This window comes from Dendrobates tinctorius, unplaced genomic scaffold, assembly GCF_039654945.1.
Source record: "Dendrobates tinctorius isolate UK_male_01 unplaced genomic scaffold, ASM3965494v1 ptg000083l, whole genome shotgun sequence".
In the NCBI taxonomy this organism is placed as follows: Eukaryota; Metazoa; Chordata; class Amphibia; order Anura; family Dendrobatidae; genus Dendrobates; species Dendrobates tinctorius.
The window spans coordinates 10,916,327-10,942,537 of NW_027361751.1; the positions used below are offsets into that span (position 1 = coordinate 10,916,327).

A 26,211-nucleotide genomic window follows, 5' to 3' on the forward strand; every position below is an offset into this window, starting at 1 on the left:
GGGTGGACATGTGGGAGGCAGAAGAGGTGGTGGGCGGTGGAGTGGAGGGTTGGGCAGGGACTGTAGGAGCAGATGATGTTGATGGCAAGTTGTATGGGGAAGGAGTTTGGTATGGGGCAGGTTGCTGGTACTGGGGAGGTTGCTGGTACTGGGGAGGTTGCTGGTACTGGGGAGGTGGATGGTATGTAATAGGTGGGGGAGGATGGAAAGTGGCTGGATGGGGTGCAGGTGGAGGAACTACTGGGGTGGGAAGAGGAGGTTGGGAGGTAACGTGCTGGAGAGCACCGTGGCATGAATGCATTACATGCATCTGCTGGGTAGGAGATAGCGTTTCCATGCGCTCCACAACAGACCTGAAAAAGGTGTGGTTTGGCGAAGATCTTGCTTCTGAATGCATGGTTTGCAGAAGTGTCTTCACCTCCAGAATGCTGGAGTTGATCTGCTGAAAGCCTGCGGAGATTTGCTCTGACAAGACTTTTAGACAGTTCTGGAAAGATGCATTCAGATGCAAGAACTCTGGCGCATAAGTCTTTTCCTGACCCCTCTGCCGCTGCCGCCCAGTACCCGCAGGTGTACTAGAGGTGGCAGGGGCAGAAGGGTGGGGTAAAGGGAAAGCGATCTCCTCACCAGCAGCTTCATGTAATGTAGGCGGCCACGATGCTCCTGTGCTGGTGGATGGGACAGAGGGGTCGAATGTGTGGGAAGGCTGTGAAGGTGCAGATGTACCGGGGCGGTCGAAGTGTCCCTCGGTGCCGGTCTCCTCAGGGATCGCCTCAGAAGGGTCCAACCGTGCAGGCTCCCGAGTGCTGCTCACCGTGCTGTGGAATAAAGAGAAAAAAAAACAATTAAAAAAGTGACATGGCTCTGGCTGAAAAAAAATTGTTACATCTAAACATTTTTTTTTCACATGTGGTGTGTAATATTTACCTTCTGGTGACCATTGTATCCCGGAGGAACGACAGGGCTTGTGCGTACTTGTACTTGCTCCTGCGTCCTCCAGATCCACTCGGGGCCCGCATCTCTTTATTGAACTCCTTCTTGAAACGATCCCTCACAGACCGCCACCGCTTCACAATTCTGTCCCCTGAAACGAGAAAGGAGTGGTTAGTATACAACATCAGTGTTTCCCAAACTCCAGTCCTCATGGTCCCCAGGGGTCATGTTTTCAGGATTTCCATAGTAAATAGAAATCCTGAACACATGATCCGTGGGGACCACGAGGACTGTTGTTCGGGAAACACTGGTTTACATCAAGCAACCGGTACTGTATATACTTACGCTCTTTAATCTGGGCCCGAGCATCGAGGTCCTCCCAGCGGTCCACAAGGAGCGAACAGATTTCCTCCCAGATTCGTCGGGTAACGATCAGGTCAGCGTGGCGGCGGTCAGCCATATTCCAGAGCGGCTCCCTTTCTCTGAAGAGATCGATGAGGTGGTCCACATCATTCCTCCATCCTCACCGTCAGAGTCGGGAGCACGCTGTAAAGGCTGTTAAAGAAAAAGACAAAAATAACATAATTAACCCCCACAAAAGAAATGAAATAAAAAGTGCAAAAAAACAAAGCAAAAATATTTATACTTACACGCTGGTGACCGCCGCGTTGCTGTCGCCGACGACCCTGGGAGGCACTGCGAGGACCTCTTGGCCGAGCACCAGATTGGGAAGACTAGAGAAGAAAACAAAAAATGTTATGTCTTTGGATGTAGGCATTTGTTTGCTGTGTGTGGTCTGCAGAACATTGTTTTCTATGTGTTGTGTGTAGTGTGATGTTGTGTTTCTGCGTTTGATGCCAAAAACTTACCAATTGTGAGCCCACTCCAGGTGTCTGTCCACCCCTTCCTTCTTCTTCTGGGAGCTCCTCTTCATCTTGTGATTCCTGTTTTGAAATAAAAGGCAATGAATAGACATATATTACAGAGATGATGGATTTTGGAAATAAAAACTTACCGTCAAACGCTGACGATGCGAGGGAGGGCTCCCAGAAGAAGATGTGCTGTCCTCTTGCTGGCCAGACTCCATGCCTGTGGGTGGTGTTACAGCTGCTGCCAGTGCTGACAGTGCTGCTGCTGCATCTCTTGGGCGGCTGTTGAATAAAGAGAAAGAAAGGGCCAATGAGTATCTTGATATTCCATGGCCCTAGTTTGGAGGAATGGGGGATTTGATAATTACCGTCTCTCATCTGCTGCTGGACTCCCCTCCTCAGCATGTTCCATTTGCTGCTCCATTTGGCGTGGTGGTGGTGCTGATGGTGCTGCAGTGGTCTCCTGCCTTCTCCTGCGCCTGGTTGCTGTCTTGGGTGGCATGTTGGGTGTGGCTGAGGGTCCCACTGTCTTGCTTTTATATATGTGTCTTGTGGGCAGAGCTACTGAGCATGCTCAGACCAAAAAAAACGGATCCGGCGCATTGCGGCGCTCATAGGCTTTCATTGTGTGAAAAAGCCGGACGCGCCGGATCCGGCGTGTCCGGCTTTTTCGCCGGGGACAAAAAACATTACAGTAGCCGTTTTTTCCAGACGCCGGATTGAGACACATTGCCGGATCCGGCGAAAACCGGATGAAACGCATGGCCATCCGGCGCGATCCGGCGCAAATGCAAGTCAATGGGGGGGGAAACCGCATCCGGCATTGCATTTCGCCGGATCCTGTTTTTGTCAAAAGCGCCGGATCGCGAAAACCTGATGTGTGAAAGAGGCCTTAGGGTCCTCTCACCCCATATCTCCTCTAACAAAGGACACTCACCCATAACCAAATGAGGTCCTTCATAAAAAATATGGCCCTTTAAAGTAATAGTGAATTCTGTAAAAAGTGTTGGGGAAAGCTGTCTTTCTAGATCACTCGTAGGACTGATAGTACTCGTCCAATTATTGCAATCAAGGAGCCGTGCACATGATTATTTCCTCCAACTGAGTCTGTCCAACAGAAAAATCACTTCATGCCTGTGTTTGAACCGTTATTCAGATCGCACTTGGCCATGCAAGTCACGGAGTGCATGGAAACCCATCAGACTGCACTAGGGTGACATTGGAGTGCAGTCTGATTTGCACAGACTCACGGGATGGAGAAGCTGGAGACTTTCTTTTCTTAATCTTCTCTTCAGCCGAGAAAATCAGATCACACTATGCTGACGCTCGGATCAAAGTCTGAGCAAAGTGTGATTAGCCCAATTGATCAGATTTTCTTAGATGACAGATACGCTCGTTTTTATGGAACATATTTGCAGCAGAATTTCTACAAAGGAAATCCTGTAACAAATTCACAAAGGTTATATCCACTCCGATATTGTGCAGATTTTGCTGCTTTTATTTCCGACTGTTTTGTATTTATGAAATCTGTGCTGTATATCCACAGCATAAACTGACATGTTGAGGAGCTGTGATCTGCACCAACAGGCAATTCACACTGTGCATGTTCTCCGCATTTTGTATAGGATTTCATAAAATCTCAATTAGTTTATTGGTACAAGAAACTACTGGGGAACACTTATCATTACGATTGCCCAAAATGAATGCCAGTACCCAATATACACTATTGTTACCCACGTTTTTAGTACCTGCACCAAATAATAATAATCTTTATTTTTATATAGCACTAACATATGCCGCAGCGCTTTACAGTTTGCACACCTTTTCATCACTGTCCCCGATGGGGCTCACAAGCTAAATTCCCTATCAGTATGTCTTTGGAGTGTGGGAGGAAACCCACGCAAACACGGGGAGAACATACAAACTCCTTGCAGATGTTGTCCTTGGTGGGATTCGAACCCAGGACCCACTGAGCCACCGTGCTGCACCAAAAAGTAAAAACCATGAGAAAAGAGTGGATGATTAAACGTTAAGTGTGAAATGTGACAAATACACTATATAAATACTTTTCTAAATAAGTCACCAAAAAGTTCTAGGTCACTGTAAAAAAAGGAAATCCATTTCTATTCCAAGAAGTCCATGGTATCAAAGAGTAATCCTTGTATACAATTTCCTATCTTGCATATTATACATGCAGTTGTATTCTCTATTTTCAGAATCGACTCCAGCTTCCCCCTTTTTTAAACATTGCACTAAATTTATAAGGGATGAAACTTCATAAATCTGGAGTGGCGGAGTCTAAGGGCCCTGTTACACGTATCAATGTCTCAGCGATCCCACCAACGATCCGACGTGGATGGGATCGCTGGGACATAGTTAACTGATCGCTGGTGAGCTGTCACATAGACACGCTGGTTTCTAAGGTAAACAGAGGGTAACTAAGTGCCGCACGGCTCTTATATACCCGCTGTTTACCTTGGAAACCAGCGACCAGCGTCGCTGATTTTTTTGGTCTCTCGCTGCCACACGCAGCGATGCGCGCTGGCCAGCGGGAGACCCAACGATCAAAAAATGGCCCAGGACGTTCGAGGGTGATCAGCGATACCCGGCAGGGGGGCCGGTCGCTGATCCATGTCACACACAGCGATGTCGCTGTGGCGTCACAAAATCAGCGATCTCGCTGGCGATCTGTGTGTGACGGGGCCTTAAAGGTATCTGCTGGGTATCGCTGATTGTGCACAATCGTCCTTGGACATTTTTTGATCGCTGGTCTCCCGCTGGCACGCATCGCTGCTTGTGGAAGCGGGAGACCAACGATCTGCAAAGCTGGACGCTGGTTTCCAATGTAAACAGCGGGTATCTAAGAGCCAACTTGCTTGAACGCACCGTCAAAAGGGCGCAGCGCACGCGAGATCCTACTAGTGCACGGCCAGTGCATGGTCTGCGCACCCTATGCTAAAGATAGGGTGTGCAGATCGCATGCAGCGATGTGCGATACTAGGTGGAGATGACCGGAGGGGGCGGGGCTTAGCAGCACCATGCGCTGCTGGCAAAAATGCTAGTCTGAAACTAGCCTAAGCCTTTTGTTAAAAAAAAAAAAAAAATGTGGGCCATTGTGTTTTCTATTGCACCTCAATAGCAGATTTTACCATACAACTGACATTCATGTATTATTTCTTCACCACCGCATAGTGAGCCCCAAGAATGAATTTCTCTGTTGGGCCCAGGATGCCCCAGTCCAACGCTGGTTTTATAACACAGCTTCTTTCAAGCAGTTCTATTTAGGGCCCCGTCACACATAGCGACTCACTAGCGATCCCGACAACAATATCAACTTGTCAGGATCACTGGTGAGTCGCTACTTGAGCGCTGATGAGCTGTCAAACAGGCAGCTTCACCAGCGATCAGCACCAGCGACGCCGAGCGCGCAGCGTCGCTGTGTACATTAGTTACCAGCGCGCTGATGCAGGGAGCTAGTAACTAAGGTACACATCGGGTTTCTAAGCAGCGCGCGTCACTTAGAAACCCGATGTGTACCTTGGTTACCAGCTCCCTGCATCAGCGCGCTGGTAACTAAGGTATACATTGGGTTTCTAAGTGATGCGCGCTGCTTAGAAACCCTGCGTTTACCCTAGTTACCAGCGCGATGATCGCTGGTCTCCCACCTGTCACACGCAGCGATGTGTTCTGGCCAGCGGGAGACCAGCAATCAAAAAAATGTCCTGGCTATTCCAGGACGATCAGCGATAAGTGGCAGGGGGGCCGGTCGCTGGTCAGTGTCACACACAGCGATCTCGCTGGTGAGATCGCTGTTGCGTCACAAAAATTGTGACTCAGCAGCGATCTCGCTAGCGAGATCGCTATGTTTGACGGGGGCTTTAGGAAGTGTCCAGATAATTGGGAAATCTCTTAATCAATGAACTAATGTAATTATTACAGATCTACTTTGTTATAGTTCAAAAATGTAAATGGGAAAAAAAGTTGTCATCTGCTCTTATCTCTGTCTCTAAACCATATGCCATTTACAAAACCAGACAATAAATGAGTTAATTTATTTATTAGGTTTTTGTCCTCCTATAGAAATCCTAATAAAAGTATGGTAATAGATGACCAGTAGCGTACCGCCAATGGCGGCAGGCCACGTGGCGACTATTGGGCCCGTGAGTCGGGGTGGTGGGGGTGGCAATGCCAAGCCCATCACCGGAACCCCCCATCAGTTATCACACATTGAACTGTATCGGCATTCTGGCTCCATTCTCCATCATTCTTCCTCTGCTCTGTCTCAGCATAGCATGCATGATGACATCACTACATGGCGCCCTCTGCACTGAGGTATGCGACGCTGCAGAATGCTATTATACAGTGTGCAGAGATGTGGGGCCATTATGCTGTATGTAGGCCCATTATACTGCATGGAGGGCTGTGTAGGGATCACAGTTGGGGGATCATACAGTGTTGGGGTCACCATACTTTACTTGAGGGCTTAAAGGGGATGTCCATTCCAAATTTATAAGTCTGCAGTCACTCCGTGAGTGGTGTGGCCTACTGGTGGGTGGGCCCTTGCTCAATAAAATTCTGTAAGGCAGCCAGTGTGGTAGTCGTGGCAACAGGTTGTTCTGTTTCCACGCCCTGGCACCCCACAGATAAAATATAATGTGTCTCCTGATGTGTGTACAGTATGCGCAGCAAAAAAAACTTAGTCACTGTCAGGGTCCTTTCCAGTTCTGTCACTCTTGTTCCATGTTTCCAAGTTCCACAAAACACCTCAGTCACAGTTCTTTTCCAACAGTTGAACTTTAGTAATCAAAAGGGCATTCATCACATTGGCAGCACAAGCTAAACAGAGACATCATCTTATCTTTCCCTGCCATCCGGACCAGCCCTATCTTCTCTATTGGCTTCCTTTCCCTAGCAAGCCCGACTGTATCCTTGGACAGTCCGTATCCCACCTGTGCCTCTCCTGTCACCAGCTCCTTGTCTGCCCCTCCTCCGGCTCCAGTGGGAAGAGGTGTCGGGTACAATATTGCAGCTGCTCCTGCCCCTGGTCATAGACCCCGGATCCTTCTTGGGGATGGTCCTGTTGAGCTGGTTCTCTGCCTAGGGCACCTTACTGCCACCACAGGTTTATCCCCATGGCCTTCAGTTGTCTGCTCCACTGTCTCTCACACAACCTGCCCTGGGCAGGCTGCCAGGGGCCTCTCCCTCTAATCAGGAAGTAACCTGACTATACTTCCCTGCTCTGTGCTGTCCCTCCAATTTACTTAACCCCTGTGCTGCCTGTACTTTACTATCACCTATGATATTCTATTCCTTAACTCTATAATGCCCCCCTCTGTTCTAACCCCTATTGCTCTATGTGCTATCTAAGATCCTACCCTAGCCCTAAACCTATACATTGACAGATACATGACATTACAGTATATAAGCATTACATTTCCCATCAGTAAGCACTGAGGTGCCGCATATAACCGTGCAAACAGCGTCCAGGAGAGAGAAGGCACATGAGGGTCCCTATCACCTCCTTACAAGTGTATGGCACGAAACCGCACCAACTTGACGGCTCTGGCCGGAATATGTATAACTCCTCCATTCTCTCTGGTCCCAGCTCAGAAATTGACGAATAACTGCAGCACACAGTGTGCATGCCGGAGGTATTCATAAGTCTGCAGTTACACGGAGTGACTACAGATTTAGCGATTTGGACCGGACAAACCCTTTTAAGATAGGTGTTCTGTAGGGTTATCATACTGTAGAGGAATTCCCTGTGGAGGTATGAGGCTGTGTATAAGGGGCACTTTTGAATGTAATGAAAGGGGAATCTAGGGCTATAGTAGGAGGAAAATTTGTTTGCAAAGATTAGAGTTGTGCGATATGCTCTTCTGTGACCCCGCCAAATATATATATATTTTTTTTTTGGAGGGTGGCCCAATTAGAACTTCTGCTATGGGGCCCCATGATATCTATGTACGGTATGCCCCTGGAGACAACTGCACTTTTTTTTGGGGGGGAGGGGGATTTTATGTGTGTGATGGTAAATCTTCTACATTCGCTCCATTAATGCATATCATACATGCTCTGCCTTTGTATTGAATGTACAGCGGCTAACGAGGGCACTTCATCTGCGGAGAACAGAGAGCATCAGTGCCTCGGTTGTTTTTCTTGTCTTATGGTCATCACATTGTGTTAAGTGCTGGTGAAGGAGCTCTGCTGGATGCAAATGTAGAAATGCATCAATAATTTGTCAAGAAAAAAACAAGGTACAATCAAGAAACAATGACTTTTCTTTATTTAACTCCTAAAAGCTCCTTGCCCTGAGGTCATTTAGGAGATTTTTGGTTGAAGATTTTTCAGGCCACCTTCCCACTTATATTTCAGATTTATTATATAGCTGCAGGGGCCAGATGTTTAATATTTAATTTTAGGCTCCGTTCACATCAGCCTTGGGAATTTGTTTTTTCTATTCCGTATTAGGAACAGAAATATGTAATAGAAGCCAAGAATGGATCCGTCACAAGGCGGACCCAAAAGACCCCGACACAGCACTTTATCATCATCACAAGACGGACCCCAAAGACCCTGACACAGCACTTTATCATCATCACAAGACGGACCCCAAAGACCCCGACACAGCACTTTATCATCATCACAAGACGGACCCCAAAGACCACGACACAGCACTTTATCATATAATATGCTCTAAGTTACAAAATGATAAATCCGCAGAATAAATTGATATGTGATTTTTCACTACAGCACCTGGATGAGATTTCGTAAAAATCTTATCCACATGACATCTTTTACCTGTATACATCTTATTGGAACATACCTATGGTTAGTGTTTAAGTTTACATCCACTACATTCTCTTTGCTTTTATATTATAGAGCAGAGGTCCCAAGTCCAAGTAGTGATGATCAAGCATGCTTGGATATGTTATCCGAGCATGCTCGAGTGCTAATCGAGCCTCTCATCGTGCTTGCGTCGCCGCGGCTGCATGTCTCGCAGCTGTTCCATCAGTCGCAACATAAGCAGGGATTCCCTGTTTGTTGGGCAATCCCTGCATGTGTTGCAGCTGTCGAACAGCTGCGAGACATGCAGCCGCGGCGACTTGAGCATAGTGTTTGAGCACACAGAGATGCTCGATTAGCACTCGAGCATACTCTAATAACGCCATATCCGAACACACTCGCTCATCACTAGTCCCCAACCTTTCTTACTTTGAGAGCAACATTCAGTTTTGAGAGATGGTCTTGAGCCACATCCAGTGCGCCCATCATCTCCAGCCATTGTGTCCCCCTGAGCTTCCATTACCGGTAAAATAACAGCCAAATCTTCCCGACAGAAAGAACTGTGTGCCACTCTCCCTTACAGGCCGTATACTTACAGCCAGGGGTTCCAACTTTGACCCCATTCAGAACTCCTTTCATGAAACGATCCCATTGCATTGTCGCATCCAGCTTCAACACCCCTCTAACTAATAGTATCATCTTATCTTCATCATACCATATTTATCCCCCCCACTTGTATAATAAGTTATCATCTGAACAAGGCAACGAGCAAAAGTCACCACCTGGAGAACTTCTGTTCATAGCTGTGTGCTAGACCTTGTGCTAATGCACCAAGTAGGGAGAGAGCAGCGAGCCACACATCATGGGCCTGTGAGACACATGTAACTCCCAAGCCACAGGTTACGGACCCCTGGTATCGCGGCAATAACATATTCTTCTGCTTTGTTACAAAGGACTCGTATAAGCCACGTGTCATATAGACCTTATAGTCCAATTTCCCCAACACACATCCATTCTAAACACTTGTGCAGTTCTACACGCACACACTTAAACACACTTGGACAAACGTCATAGAAAACAATGTTTTTGGAATTTGAGATGAAACTGGAGGAAAGATATTCAGAAAAGATTATGGCCCCAGTTCATCAAGACCAGTGATTTTCACTTTGGTCTTGATAATGGAGCTTGGTGAAGCCAGATGCTTCAGATTCAAGAAGAAGCAGAAGCCTTTTAATGAATTAAGAATGACTAACAAATGGCGTGTGCCGCACAACAAATCTTACTCCAGACAGGTATTGGAGCAAGGAGCTGCTCATCATGATTTACATGAGCTGTGAAATCACAACCCTGCTGCACCTAAGCTCCATGCATTTTGACCGAGCTAGGCAAAACTAACGTCGAAAATGGCAAAAGTCCACATTTTTTTTTTTTTCCACAACAGGCTTGAGCAAAAAATGTGCTACTTTTCAAAGCTTCATACACCAGTTTTCTATTTGTATAGGAGTCAATGTGACATTTCAAAAGAGAAATATGATATATTCTGGTGTTCTGGTTTGGGTGTCTTTGCTCAAAAAATTCAGATGGCTAAGGTTAACATCACAACTTTTTTTTCTTTTTGTATAGCCTAAGACTTGAGAACAAAAACATTCTGAATTCTTAGGGGCCCAATACAAAATTGGTAGCTGTTGGTTAAGCGATGGTTTATCCAATCCTTTGGCAGGCAAATATTTCTCCTGATTTGTGTTCTCTACGATGGAATGGCTGCAGACTCCTCTCGTCATGAACAAAAGGATCATAGGTCCTAAATCGGACATGCCGAAGCCTCACCCCCCCCCACCCAATATGATCTGTTAAGAGGGCTACATGTACATTAGATTGGTAGCTGAGCCCTCTGATATTGTTGGGCTTGGCCGATATTGGTCTAATGTGTATTGGAGTCTTTAAGACAATCTGTGTCCCCAGTTTGAGACAAAACAGATGCCATTCCGGCAGTCTTGTTTTATCTGTTTTAGGCAGGTTTCACATTTGCGTTTCAGGGCGCAGCCCCCTCCGATAGCTCCGCCTCCGAGTGCATGACGCTACATGCGTCATGCATCCCCTATCTTTATCACTGAGGACGCAGGCCGTGCGCAGTATGCATTTTGGCGGCACCTGCGTCCTTTTGATGGTGTTCCGACCAGCGCCAAACGCAACCTGTTGCAATTTTGTTGCGCTCGGTGCACCGTCAAAAGGACGCAGGCGCCGCCAAACGCATACTGCGCACGGCCTGCGTCCTCAGTGATAAAGATAGGGGACGCATGCAGCGTCATGCGCCCGGAGGCGGAGCTATCGGAGGGGCACGGCAGGGGGCGGGGCTTAGCGACGGCCGTGCACAGGCCGTCGCTGCGCCCTGAAACGCAAATGTGAAACTAGCCTTATCTGTGTATTACTTGCATGGGCAACCTCTTAAAAACTTTTTTTTTTTTATAAATATCTGGCTTAGTTTGCTGGTGGTGATTGGTTATAAACTTATAATAACTTGTTGTCATGAATTATGTCTTGCTATATATGACTTTATGGAACTGCAGAAAAAAAGATTGCGGAAAATTCCATCACTGTCTGGCCTTTATGAACGTGCTCCCTGTGCACATCTGGCTACACTTTTACCTTTTGTTATTCCAGCCTTTAGGATTGGCTGAGCATTATAGCGTTTTCCCCAGCAAGACAAAACAGTGACCAGCGAAAGACAAAGCTTGAAAACACACAAAAGGAAGTGTTTTTAATATAAAGCCAAACATGCGGCCAAATCCAAGTCCGAGCAGGAAAACTCCACGTCGTTCCCTTGAGGCTTTGAAATGATTATGTAATTGGCTGAAGTAGCTATGTAAATATATAGTCCATTTATTAAGTAGGGTCTGTTTTTTCTTTTATAGTGGTCGGTCCTGTAATTATGTGTGGTTTGACTTTCTTTTCTTCTTGCTTTCAGCAATCGTGGATGATGAAAGGCTTTCAGCAGAGGAAATGGATGAGAGAAGACGACAAAATATTGCTTATGAGTATTTATGTCACCTAGAGGAAGCAAAAAGGTAACCAGTAATTAAGTATATACTTAATGAAAACCATTTCCCTGGGTCTGGTGGTAGGCTTGAGGCATGTGAATGATCCATTCCTAAAAACGAGAAAGGTTGTCTTCTCTAGTCACCATGGATCAGCTGTTTTAGAGGAGAATGAGTTCAGCATTGTTTGTAAAGATTTTAGGTTTTTTGTTTATTCATCCATGTTTACCAAATGGGGTTTGTAAAGGTGTGTAGATCTGTTTTTTTATTTATTTAACTTGCTTATATAGCTCCAGCATCTCTACAAAGTTTTAGACATCATCATCACTGACCCCATCCCTATCAGTATGTCTTTGGGAGTGTGGGAAGAAACTGAAGTACCCAGAGGAAACCCAATCAAACACGGAAGAACATACAAACTCCTTGTAGATATTGTCTTTAGTGGGATTAAAACCCAGGACCCCAGCAGTGTAAGGTCTAAGGGTGCCGTCACACTAGGCGACGCACCAGCGATCCCGACAACGATGCGACCTGGTAGGGATCGCTGTTGCGTCACTATGAGGTCGCTGGTGAGATGTCAGTCAGATCTCAACAGCGACGCAGCAACGATACGGAACGATACGATGGTTGTTGGGACCCTGTCTCTCAGACCTGTAGTATTGAGGTTGTTCGTCGTTGTCCCTGTCAAACACAGCGATGTATGCTGGCCAGCGTGACACTAGCGATCAAAAAATGGCACAGGACATTCGAGCACTATCAGCGACATCTCAGCAGGGCCTGATCGCCACTATGTGTCACACGTAGCGAGATCGCTGTTGTGTCACAAAATCGGTGAGACGGGGGCTTTAGTGCTAACCACTAAGCCTCCGTGTAGTGGGTCTTGCGTTTTAATACTACCTACTGTATGTGAGCGGGTGAAGACATGGATCTTTGTGCATGGTTTTTCAGAGATGGTGGTGGTTTTTCCTTTAGGGCCATAGCCATCCACAAGAAGATATCGATTAGGATGTCATGTTGGTGAGTGTATATTGTAGTTATCAACCATCCCAGCATGGAAGATACCACGTTATATTATGTTTCTTCATATATTGGATGGAGCAGTTGATTTGGGAGATTTTTTAATTGAGGTGGGGCTCAAGTAGTCAAGGTGAAGTGTTGGGTTGTACCTAGTGTTAAAGTAGTTCAGCGTCCCAAGAGCCATCTAGAAGTTGGAGTGCTGTGGATATTTGAACGTAATAGATTGAACATGTCAAAGGAGAGATTACAGAGGGACTACAAGAGATTCATATCTTCTGGAGACACTTTGGGACCTAAAGCAAGATCCCAGATAGGAATATCACGTAATGGCCAGTTTAAAATTGGGAGAAACGCTATTTCCTAATCTGAACTTGGCAAGGAAGTTGCTGCTAGGGTAAGATGGTCATTGGTGATGTGTCCACGGCAGAGTGGAAACGGTTACACAGCTTTTATCTTGGCATCCTATGTGTTTGAATGTGCATTACAACAAGGTGTAGAGGAGCTGCGTATGCTCCGCTACTATGTATGCATAAATAATTGATTATTAGCACTTATCCTTCTGCTTGTGAGGCTCGAAATGAGTGAAAATATCCCTGCTGGAAGAGTTATAGAGGCATAAAAAGCTAATGCTGACACCCTCATTTGTCTTAAAGAGTTAACTCAATGGCTGAAAGGTAGACCATTGGGGCAGACTGTTTGGAAATTAATCTAGTATTGCTGTCAAGACTCTTAGAAAGCAAAGCTACCAGTGGAAACTAATGCTATTAGGTACATTCTGTTTTTATGATATAGAATCAAGAGTTTATGCTCATTTTCTCTTTAGCACATACTGTGTGTACAATTATTTGGCAAGAGTATTTTGACCATGTCATAATTTTTATGCAGATTTTCTCTGAGTTTAAATGCTTGGATGAAGCAGATCAGGTGATGTGCATTTGTGTAATGAGGAAGGAGGTGGCCTATGGATACAACACCCTTTATCAAGGTGACAGGATTATTAGGCAGCTTGTCAAAATGTGTCAAAAAAGAGATTTAACTGATTCTGAAAAGTCGAAAATTTGTTATGAGTCTTACAAAGGGATGCAGCACTCCTGAAATTGCTAAGATATTGGGGCGTGATCACAGAACCATCAAAAGTTTTTGTTGCACATTGTCAACATGGTCACACAAAATGAGTTTAGAAAAAAAATAACTGCTAAATGTTTGAGAGGAATCAAACGTGCAATGACCAGGAGGCCATTATCCTCCAGTGCTGTCATATTCCAGAACTGCAACCTCCCTGGAGGCCCAGAAGTGCAAGGTATTCAGTGCTCCGTGACATGGCCGAGGTGACCAGATGGATGGATAAGTGGCTGGATCTGTAACAGGCCACAGATTGTCACTTTGAGTCTGACTCAAACAAGGTGGAGGTGGGTACTGCTATGGGCTAGTATTGTTAAAGATTAACTAGTTGGACTATTTTGGCTTGAAGATGGACTCGAAATCAACTTTATAAGTTGAAAAAGTCTGCATCTTTCAAGAAAACCATGATTTTTTAGCAGGACAATGTTCCATCACATGCATTGACATTTCCACTGCTTGGCTGCCAGTAAAGGCCTTAAAGTTGAAAGAATAGTTACATGGTCAGTTCCTCACCTGACCTAAACCCTATTAAGAACTTGTGAGCCCTTCTTAATTAAGATTTATGGTGACAGAAAACACTCAAATCTCTAAACAGTGCCTGGGAGACTGTAGGTGGTGCTGCCCAAAAAGTTGATGCGCAGATTAAGAAACTGGCAGACCTCATTTATTGAAGGCTTATAGCTGTTATCAAAATGAAGGGAGGATATATTGGTCATATATATACAGAGTATACAAGGAATGTGGATATCATGATTCTTATGGAACTCAATGACCATCTATTTTAGATTAGTCTTTGTTCCCCAGTGCCGAATGCTGTATTTAGCATGGTCTTTAGTTGATTGATGAGTGCTTAAATAGGAGGGCACCATCTTTTAGCCTTCTGTTATATGCCATTTTCTGTATGTTTCCACTTTGGGTCTGATTGTTATACTGTTAGTGATTATGGTTATTGGGCCATATACTGTATGGGGTATTGAGCAGCATGTGCTCCATGTGGCACTTCATTAAGTAGTTATGGTGTAATGCTCATTTCTCTACTCCAAAGGAAATTATTCTAAATTTGGCTCCATTCCAGCTCTGCTGCAGTGGGGAGAAGCACTTATATATGTAAGGCATGGTGTTAAAAAGAAAATTCTAACATTTACTGTGTGCATGCAGTGATAATGTATAATACCAATAATAACTTGTCCACAAGTATTTAGGCATGACGAGAAAATGACCTAGAAACTCATTTATGCACTTTTCGGTGCATCCACGGTGGATAATTTCACATTTATTACCTAGCCCGTTTTCTGCTACTAATCTTGCAGTAAAAGGAATGAGAATAATTGTATTTAATGCTGTATTGAACCATGAATGACATGCCTTCCCTCCAAGTCAAGCTGTTCGACAAATCAATACAAAGGGCATCGGTTGCTCACTTGCATTAGCAGCGGCATAGCTTAAAGGGAACCTGTCAGCAGTTTTGGCCGATATAAGATGCGGCCACCGCCATTCAGGGCTTATCTACAGCATTCTATAATGCTGTAGATAAGCCCCCGTTCCGACCTGAAAGATAAGAAAAATAAGTTTTATTATACTCACCCTGGGGGTGGTCCGGGTCTGGCACCTCCCATCTTCTTGCGATGCCGCCCTCTTGGTGCTTCATCGCTCCCCGGCATCACGCACCTGCGCAGGCATACTTTTGTGCCCTGTTGAGGGCAGACCAAAGTACTGCAGTGTGCAGGAGCTGGGACAGGTCATAGAGGCCCAATGCCTGCACGCTGCAGTACTTTGGTCTGCCCTCAACAAGGAAGATAAGTATGCTTGCGCAGGAACGCGATGCCGGGGAGTGATGAACAGGAGGGTGGTATCGCAACAAGATGGGAGGCGCCAGACCCGGATCTGTGACACCGATCGACTGGACCACCCCGGACCGCCCCCCAGGTCTGTATACCGCGGGGGCTTATCTACAGCATTATACAATCCCACCTGTATGATAGTATCCTGCAGTAATTCTTAAAAATATTTGTTTATAACTCGTGGGTAAATGGGATAGATCAGCTTTCTGCGCCTTGGCTTGTACTACGAGAGTTAAAATAACACGCGTCCCTCACTGACCTTTACTTTCCAATTGATCTGTAGCGAGTGGTTGACTCAGCAACAGCAATTTATTTCCTTCCTTTAAGGCTTTACTCACACTGTTGCATAAATCGGACTAATGCCACTCGGACCAATGTTATTCAATGGGGCAGTGCCGATTGGGGTATTCTTTCTCAGCTGTATTCGGCATGAAAAAAAAATGCAGCATGTTGTGATTTCAATCCGAAATAGATACAGTGCGAGAAAAATCGCAAGTCATACAGATCATCAGTATAACGGCTGATTATTATAGATACATTACAATTCTGTAGCATAGGAAACTGTAAATGGTTCTGTAAATGATTAATAGCTGCTGATTTAAAACAAATGATTTCATGCAGACAAAATGTGGATAAGTGAGAAAAAAATCATCCCATTCTCCAATTTTTGAATTATCCATTTTCTGTACGTGACTATAAAGGCCCCGTTACACACAACGATGTCCCAGTGATCCCACTAACGATCCGACATGGATTGGATCGCTGGGATATAGTTAGACTGATCGCTGGTGACCTGTCACATAGACAGACTCGCCAGCGATCAGGACCAGCGAGCAAGCTGGTATCTAGGGTAAACAGTGGGTATCCAAGAGCCGCGCGGCTCTTAGTTACCCACTGTTTACCCTAGATACCAGCGTGCAGCGTCTCTGATCGTTGCTCTCCCGCTGCCACGCGCAGCGATGCATGCTGGCCAGCAGGAGACCAAGGATCAAAAAATGGCCCAGGACGATCCTGCACGATCAGCGATACCCTGCGGGGGGCCGGTCGCTGATGGATGTCACACACAGCGAGACCGCTTAGGCCTGTTTCACACTTCCGTTTTTGTGTCCGCCAAACGGATCCGTTTCCGTTTTTTTGACGGAAACTGATGCAAACGGATCCGTTTTTTAAAAACGGATCCGTTTTTTTGACGGATCCGCGGTAACCGTAATGGAAGTCTATGGGACAAAAAAACGGATCCTGCAAAAAAATGGCGGATCCGTTTTTTTTACGGAAAACAACGGATTTTGACGGATTTGAAAAAACGGAAGTGTGAAACAGGCCTTATGCGTCACAAAATCAGCGATCTCGCTGTGTGTGACGGGGCCCTTAGAGTAGCCATTTTGCAGGACATGCGGCTCCAAAGTTCTGCTCACAAAGCAGAGATTTGCTTTACAGCAGTTATATAGACACTAGATGGATGCCTGATGCTATCGCATCAGGATGGCGGTAATGTCACGATGGGGGCAGGCTTTGCAGTGTTGAGAAGCTCTCCCCCCATGTGCTCACCCACCTATCCACTCTATCTTTCCCCATGTCTCTCTCCTTCCTGTGCTGTGTTCTCCCCTCATGTGCTGTCCCTTTTGAGCTCTCTCACCCCTTGTTTGATCGTGTACAGAACATACCACAGCTCCTGGGCAGGGGAGGAAGCAAAAGACAATACTGACATTACAGCAGGATATCGCAGAGGATACATTTTGTGAGGTAAAATATTGTTTAAAAACAATCAGTGAAATATTTTAGTGGACTCCGGGAAAATGGCCCCCGGGGGACGGCGCATGCGCAGATGGAGTTCTCAGCACCAAGATCTCGTGAGAAGACATCTCAGTGCTCCAGAGATCTTGGTGCTGAGATCTCCACCTACGCATGTGCCACCCCCCCCGGCAGCCATTTTTCTGGAGTCCACCGCACAGGAAACCACGGAACTGCGGGGGGCTCTGGCCTTTCACAAAATGTCAGCAGAGCCCCCCGCAGCAGCGCCGGACACAGTGCAGTAGCATCGGGCACAGCACTGGACACCGCGCAGCAGCGGCACCAGCACTGGACACAGCGCAGGAGCGTCACCAGCACCGGACACAGCGCAGCTGCAGAACCGGACACCCGCAGCGGCGCGCCGCACATCGGAACACCCTCTCATCCCAGCCTGCAGCAGCGCTCCACTCTTGCCTCCTCCAGTAACCACCCCCCCCGGTAAGCAATATGACGCATGAATTATAAGAAGCACCACCTTTTTATTTAAAAAAAGTTTTATCCTATTTTTCTCCTGAAAATTTGGGGTTATAATCCGGAGCGTCTTGTAATCCGAATAATACGGAAGGTAAAACAGGAAAGTTAGAGAAAAAAAAATGCTTTTTGAAAGAGGTTTAATACAAAAACTGACTAAAATTCTGATGAGCTGATTTATTCTGGTCATTCCTTTAATCTTGCAGCTATTACTCTTCTAGAAGTTGATTAAATGCTAAATGTCTTTATTCCACCATATAAAGATTTGTCAGTTTTGCAATTTCCATTATTGCGTAATTTCCTGCCCTGTAAATATTTAACTCATTGGGCGAGGTGCAGCACACGTTGCAAGGTGACTGTATTCCCATTATTTCCCTGCCGCTTGCTCCCTATGGTCCTTCCAGTGCTGTCAAGAGTATAATAAATATACACTTAAAGGGAATCTGTCACCCATATTTAGTGATATCATGTAAAGATATCACTAAATTGTGCGTCCCATAAGGATTCTGTTTGGGCTTTTGACTCTCCCCGACCCCGCACCTTTGAGGCATAAATACCTTTTTTTTAGCTTGTTGTGGATGCATGCAAATCGCCGTGGTCCGGTCCGATGGGCGTGGCTTAGTGGTCTTCTCCCCCACCTCCTCGGCTTGCTTCACGTAATCTTCGTCTGTGAATACCGCAGACGCCGTTGGTTTCCGCGCTTGCGCAATGTAAAAGCCCCCGGCACCTGCGCAGTATGCTTTGCCCAACTGTGGGCGAAGCATAAAATCTCTGACTGCGCCAGCACCGGTATTTTCCAGCGCGGTCTATGCCCCGGAAGTCGTCACATGCAGGACACACTTCCTGGGCATAGACCGCGCTGGAAAATGCCGGCGCTTGCGCAGTAGCGATTTTATGCTTCGCCCACAGTTGGGCAAAGCATACTGCGCAGGCGTCGGGGGCCTTTACTTTGCGCAAGCGTTGAAACCAATGGCGTCTGTGGTATTCACAGACGAAGATTATGTGAAGCAAGCCAGGGGAGTGAAGACCACTAAGCCACGCCCATCGGACCAGACCTGGCGATTTGCATGCATCCCCAACAAGTTGAAAAGGTATTTATGCCTCAAAGGTGCGGGGTCGGGGGGAGTCAAAAGCCCGAATAGAATCCTTATGGGACGCACAATTTAGTGATATCTTTACATGATATCACTAAATATGGGTGACAGACACCCTTTAAGGATGAAGTCCTTGCTCCAGTTCCAGGAACTACGACCATCTTGCCTGTTCAGCGACAGGGCTGGGTGGTGGGACATACGTCAATAAGCTAAAACAGCACTTCACTGTAGTTGCTGGATGAGTCCGGCAGATAAGCGCACATGCACAATTGCGCACATAAGGCTAAATTTGCAGATTCATTATTGGCTCCAATACTAGTAGTGACTAGTACATATATACTTAGCCAAATCATGCATTTAAATTTCTTGGGAAAAAGGAAAGGTAGCAGTGAGCTCATGGGACATCTCATTGCCAAACCTTACGAAAACCTCCACCAATCTTGTGTATAGGGATCTAATCCATTGCTCTGTATCGTCAATATTAGGAGTTTAATCTTAAGAGTGTGTTAAAAAAAAATTTGTTTTTTCTAGTTTCATGAGCATAATAATAAATCTAAAATTATTTCTTGAAATGTCACGGCTTCCTATGTGAAAAGGTTTTGTATTCCAGTGGGAACTTGTGATCTGTGTCCTGCGGCATTTCTGACAAATGCACTATTAGATAGAAGGGTAAAAGCAAAAATAATGATGGGATAGCAGAGAAAAGAAGTTATATAACTAAATCCTGGCACTGGGGAAATGATTTTTAAAGTCGACAGTTTTATTTTTTTTTTAAAAGGCATGTATTGCCATCTTATAATGTGACGCCATGTGGATAGATAAGCCATTCAGTCATTGGTGGGGAACCATAGTGCTGCTTTCCCGTCAGTGATTCTCTCTGCCGCCTGAGGCATCCTCTGTGCAGGAGAACTGCAGCGCAGTACTAATCATGTGAATGAAGATGGCTTTCTTTTCCTGCACAGTGGCAGGCCAGAGTGCCACTGTACAAGAAAAAAGCCTACAGACATCTTGCCGACCCTAAAAGGTAGCAGACCTCATTGGTGCAATCTGTGCAGCCGCACATGAGCCAAAAGGTAAAAGGGCCTATTTCCACCCCCCAAAACACGTGCATTATGATGATTAGACTGCAAAGGACCCATATACCGTTCTTGCACAGGAAGCCCTATTCTATCTCTGTCCACCAGTGACTACTAAGCACCTAACCCGAAGCTGCATGACTTGCCTCCATGAAGGATCTAGGTAAAAAAGTAAAGAGCAACTTAGGAATCAAATCAATGGTATTAACTAGTATTTTGCTATAGTAATGTAACCTTGTAGCCACAGCCTTAGTCTGCAGTGTTTTATATGAATCATGGCCTGAATCCAATCGCCCAGATATGCCATGTTTTCTTGTCTAGCCTTGGTCAACCTTGGAGTAGAGACCTCCCTACTTTTGTTATTTATATTGGCTACCATTGCCACCCTACAGAAGTTGCCTTGCAGACATATTTCCATAGGTTGTGTATATCAGGTAGCCACACCATTCATTCTAATTTTCACGTTACGTGCCTGGAATGTGATGACTAACCTCTAAGAGGTTTCACTGTCAGCAAATCTCATATTTCTGCAAGAGTTAAGGTCATAAATCCATGTGGTTGCGTTGGATTGTTTCCTCATACTTCCTCTCTTCCTGGGTTTCATTTTTCTTTTGCTGTATTAAGACTATTTGGTCATCTGTTAATTCAAGAGCAAAGTTTTCCATCAGTTACTTAGAGAAAGGAATGTTTCCAGTCCAACAATACCACAAGGAAATGAAATCTAGAAAAATAGGAGTAGGTCGTCAGATGTGTGTTGTGTTGGAAAGCAGCCAGCCGTCCCCATCCACCTATTTTATTTCTGACATTCTATCGTGAGGCGGCTCACATTTACACATGACGTCTTCAATAGCAACAGTAATGTAAATCCATTTAGTCTTATGGCAAAAGTCACATTTATATTTAGTCTTAATGAATTCCTACACACGTGGTCAAAATTGTTGGTACCCCTTGTTTAATGACAGAAATAACTTAAATCTGACAAAAGTAGTAATAAATAAAAAATCTATGAAAATGAACAAATGAAAGTCAGACATTGCTTTTCAACCATGCTTCCACAGAATTTAAAAAAATAAATAAAACTCATGAAATAGGTCTGGACAGAAATGATGGTACCTTTTAACTTAATATTTTGCTGCACAACCTTTTGAGGCAATCGCTGCAATCAAACGATTCCAGTAACTGTCAATGAGACTTCTGCACCTCTCGACAGGTATTTTGGCCCACTCCTCAAGAGCAAACTGCTCCAGTTGTCTCGTGTTTGAAGGTTGCCTTTTCCAGACGGCATGTTTCAGCTCTTTCCAAATATGCTCAATAGGATTTAGGTCAGGGCTCATAGAAGACCACTTCAGAGTAGTCCAATGTTTTCCTTTTAGCCATTCTTGGGTGGTTTAACTGTGTTTTGGGTCATTATCCTGTTTCAAGACCTTCAACTGAGACCAATCTTTCTGACACTGGGCAGCTTATTTCTCTCTGGAATCCCTTAATAGTTTTGAGAGTTCATTTGTACCTTGCACCGATTCTAGACACCCTGTGCTAGAATGCAGCAAAGCAGCCCCAGAACATAAGCGCCTCTTCCATGTTTCACAGTAGGCATCTTGTTTCTTTCTTGATATGCTTTATTTTTCCATCTGTGAACATAGGGCTGATGTGCCTTGCCAAAAAGTTCCATTTTTGTCTCATCTGTCCATTGGACATTCTCCCAGAAGCTTTTTGGCTTGTCATCATGTAGTTTGGAAAATTCCAATTTGGCTTTTTTATGATTTTTTTTTTTTTTTAAACAATGGTGTCCTCCTTGGTCATCTTCCATGAAGTCCACTTTGGCTCATACAACGACAGATGGTGCGATCTGACACTGATGTTCCTTGAGCATGAAGTTCACCTTTTAATCTGTTTAGAAGTTTTTCTGTGCTCTTTTGTTATCATTCGTATTATCTGTCTCTTTGATTTGTCATCAATTTTCCTCCTGCGGCCACGTCCAGGGAGGTTGGCTACAGTCCCATGGGGTTTAAATTTCTGAATAATATGTGCAACTGTAGTCACAAGAAAATCAAGCTGCTTGGAGATGGTCTTATAACTTTTACCTTTAACATGTTTGTCTATAATTTTCTTTCTAATCTCCTGAGACAACTCTCTCCTTCGCTTCCTCTGGTCCATGTTGAGTGTGATACACACCATATCACCAACAGCACAGTGAGTATCTGTAGCCCACTATACATGCTCACTCACTGATTCCAAGATTGTAGATACCTGTGATGCTAATTAGTGGACACACCTTGATTTAAAATGCCCCTTTTGTCACATTCTTTTCAGGGGACCATCATTTCTGTCCAGGGGGACCATCATTTCTGTCCAGGCCTATTTCAAGGAGTTTTATTTTTAAAAAATTCTGTGGAAGCATGGTTGAAAAGCAATGTCTGACTTTCATTTGTCCATTTTCATAGATTTTTAATTATTACTTTTGTCAGATTCAAGCTATTTCTGTGACCTTTGGGTTTTTCGGTCATTAAACGAGGGGTACCAACAATTTTGACCACGTGTGTGTGTGTGTATATATATCTGTTGATTAACAAAAGTAGCAGAGACATACACATCCTTTTACCTCCACGTTTAAAGACTTATTTAGATGGGCTGACAGTGTTCATTAAATTATTTACTGGTCAGTGAAACCCCCATACAGATTAGACTAGAGTCAGCTCAATCTTCCTCTATTCATGGGTTGGGCTGACGGTATAATGTGTAAAGGGGGCTTCCAAATTGCCCCCAACATATAAAGATCTGGTATGTCCAATTTTGGACTGTTGGTCCACTTTTTTATTCATACAATTCATACAATAGTGTTATACTATTTTTTTTTTTTTTTTTTTTATATATATAAAAAAATGAGCTCACCTCTCATGCATCGCCAGTGTTGGTGCCATTATTCCCAGAGGTCGCAAGACACTGTTGTGTCATTGGTTTGCTGAAGTCAATCGGTGGCCGCTGATCATCTGTGACTCCTCAATATTATATTAGACTGGACGTCCGCTCATCAATCCAATCACACATCAATATCTCATAGTCCCCGGGGAATAGATGGAATGCCGCAGCAGGAGGAGAGCACCAACTGATTGTATTTCAAATGTGGTCCGGTAGTGATTAAAGGGAATCTCTGACCCATTTTTAGTGATATCATGTAAAGATATCACCCAATTGTGCGTCCCATAAGGATTCTATTTGGATTTTATTCCCCCTGACGCCGCACCTTTGATGTATAAATACCTTTTTATATAGTCGGTACTGAGCATGCGCCGGTATTTTTCAGCGCGGTCTATGCCCCGGAAGTGTGTCCTGCATGTGACGACTTCCGGGGCATAGACTGCGCTGAAAAATACTGGTGCATGCGCAGTGCCGATTATATGCTTTGCCCACAGTTGGGCAAAGCATACAGCGCAAGCGCCGGAGACCTTTTCAGTGCGCAAGTGTGGGAAAAATACGGCATCTGTGATATTCACAGATGAAGATTACGTTCAGCAAGCCGAGGAGGGGGGGGGGGGGAAGGCGAATAAGCCCCGCCCATCGGACCGGACCGCGACGATTTCCATACATCTCCACCGAGATAAAAGAGGTATTTATGCATCAAAGGTGTGGGGTCAGGGGGAATAAAAAATCCTAATAGAATCCTTATGGGACGCACAAATGGGTGATATCTTTACATGATATCACTAAAAATGGGTGACAGATTCCCTTTAAGTTAAGGTTGTCCGGTTGTTGGCGGTCCCATTAAGCTTGAAGGGCCCCAAATGTCTCCATTATTATTAATAATATTATTTTTTTTATTATTTGACTTTTTTAAAGGCACTGTAAAAAAAAAAAAAAAAAAAAAAAATGAAGTCTATGTTCACACTAGATGTTTTTTACAGCACCTTTTTATTGCTTTTTAATGCAAATTTTCAGCTGCATTTTATAGTACCAGCAAAGTCTGAGAATTCAGAATTCTCGTGCACACAGCTTGGATTTGTTATCAGTATTTTCTGCTTTGCGTTTTGTTTTTTTTGCACAATAGAGCATGTCACTGCTTTCTGCTTTTTCTTCTGTGCTTTTCACCCATTGAAAGTAATGGGCGGTGGAAAAACGCTGAAAATCTGCACCAAAAAACGCAGGTATCAGATTTTGCTGCTTTTTTTTGTGACAAATCTTGATCAAATGGAATGTGTTTTTTTTGTTTGTTTCTGCACTAAACTTTATCAGCATACAGAAGAGACAAATGTAGCATGACAAAAACGCAGGAAAAAAATGCACAAAAAACTTAGCAAAAACGCAGAGTGTATCCATAGCCGAAACCTAATGGAAAATATCTCTTTTGTGCACAAAGAATGTTCTAGAGGATCAACACATCCGGCGCTCTTTTCAACATTTTTATTTTTAATGGCCAGGAGATTTCTTATGGTTTACGTCTTTAATAAAATGTTTGTATTTTTTAATACAGCTAAGGCTATTTTCACATTAGCTTTTTTTTTGCGCAGCGCATCGTGCGCAATACAAACGCATGCAAAAAACGCATCATGCGTTTGCTTTTTTTATGCGCATTCGTTCTCTAGGGGTTAAAACCAGTGTCTACACATATTTACGCCAAAAACGCATGCGCACGAAAACACAGACGAACACATGTCCATGCGCACGCCTGCATTCCCGTTTACTGTAATGCGTTATTTTGTCGCATTCCGCGCGCAAGCATTTTGTTTTACGCCTTTCGGCAGACCCAAAAGTGCAACAGGTTGCGTCTTGCGCGCCTAGTCTACCACGATGAAACAACGCATGCGCACGCGTGCAAATGCAAGACCATGCGAACGCCATGTTAGACATAGGAACGCATGACGCATGGACGCGCACGATGTGCTGCGCAAAAAAACGCTAATGTGAAACCAGCCTAAGCAGTATATCTACAATGTGGGCGCTACCGCGGATACAGTGTAACTACTGGTGTAGTGTTATATGTCACATAGATAATCTCCTATATTCTATAGTCTTTACTGGCACTGCTTTAGATTACACATAAAGAATTCCACTTTAGCGCCTGCCTTTTGAAACACATTTAATTCAATTCCAGCCTTTTGGATCTTCTCAAAGACAGTTTGTGCCGCGGCTTCACAGCCAGATTTTTAATGTCACAAACAAGCATTAAATTGTGCTTTCACAGTTGATGGCTGCTCGTGTGACTTCAGAACTATTTCAGAGCTGCGCTCAACGGTTGAGTCACCGGCTAGTGGGAGAAAATGCCATTGTGCCAGAATAACTCCAGGCTGTGGCATCTTGGCGCTGTATAAAGCAGATGTATAAAGCAGAAAGTTTAAAAATCTAGACTTTCTGAGTTGTTTTGCTTTGAAATATTTAATTTTGTGATTATCCAGTTAAAGTAAAAAAAAAAAATTGTATGCTAAAAAATGGCTTCATATTTTATATATTTTTTTTTTTTATTAAATACACCTCTTTTTTTTATTTTATTGGTGCTTTTTGTTGAGCCACAAACAAAAATTCTTGACATTGTAATTTTCAAAATTTGTCTCTCAGCTGTCACAATATGCTGTATCTTTCTGTTTTATGCAGCTCACTTGTTAGCTTTTGCTGTATGTCCTGGAAAAGAATGAGCAGTCACCTCACTATTTATTACAAGCTAGATGTTGGGGGAGGGGGGGGAGTGTAATTGTCATTTCAAAACTTTTGAAATGTCATCAACACTAAAGACTAGCTGAATAGAACATGGAACCTGTCTTCTGCGTAGAAGCAGAGCAGCACCTGACTAAGGCTAGATTCACATTAGCGTTTGAGTCCGCAGTGTATCATCTGCATGCGCAAATGCATGTTTTCGCAGCTTTTTTTACTCGCATCATCTTACGCATGACAGGAAAAAGTTGCGTGTGCTTGCGTTTGTATGCGGTTTTGCATGCGTTTGCGTAGTTTCTGCACATGCGATCGATATTTCCAATGCTTTTCCAGTAGAGTTTTCTTGACACCAGACACCCAATGGGTGTGTCTCATGGGATAGATATACCGGGTGAGTCATAAAGGACGGACGTTTTTAAACTAATCATAAAATCGTTAAATATTTATTAAATATAAATGTATTCACAGATTTGGTTACGTATACTAATAGCATTTGACAAATTCAAGTGTGGAAAACAACATCTGCCATGTGGTGG

The 26,211-nt window shown here is 44.5% G+C and overlaps 1 protein-coding gene across 3 annotated transcripts in view; it reads left to right on the forward strand.

Moving 5' to 3' along the window:
- IQGAP2 (IQ motif containing GTPase activating protein 2) overlaps positions 1–26,211 on the forward strand; it is a 401,653-nt gene that overhangs the window by 104,674 nt on the left and 270,768 nt on the right. For all 3 annotated transcript variants that reach the window (XM_073584112.1, XM_073584115.1, XM_073584113.1), the window contains exon 2: positions 11,554–11,653. In XM_073584112.1, coding sequence (XP_073440213.1) covers positions 11,554–11,653 — 100 coding nt within the window. The remainder of the gene's footprint in view (positions 1–11,553; positions 11,654–26,211) is intronic.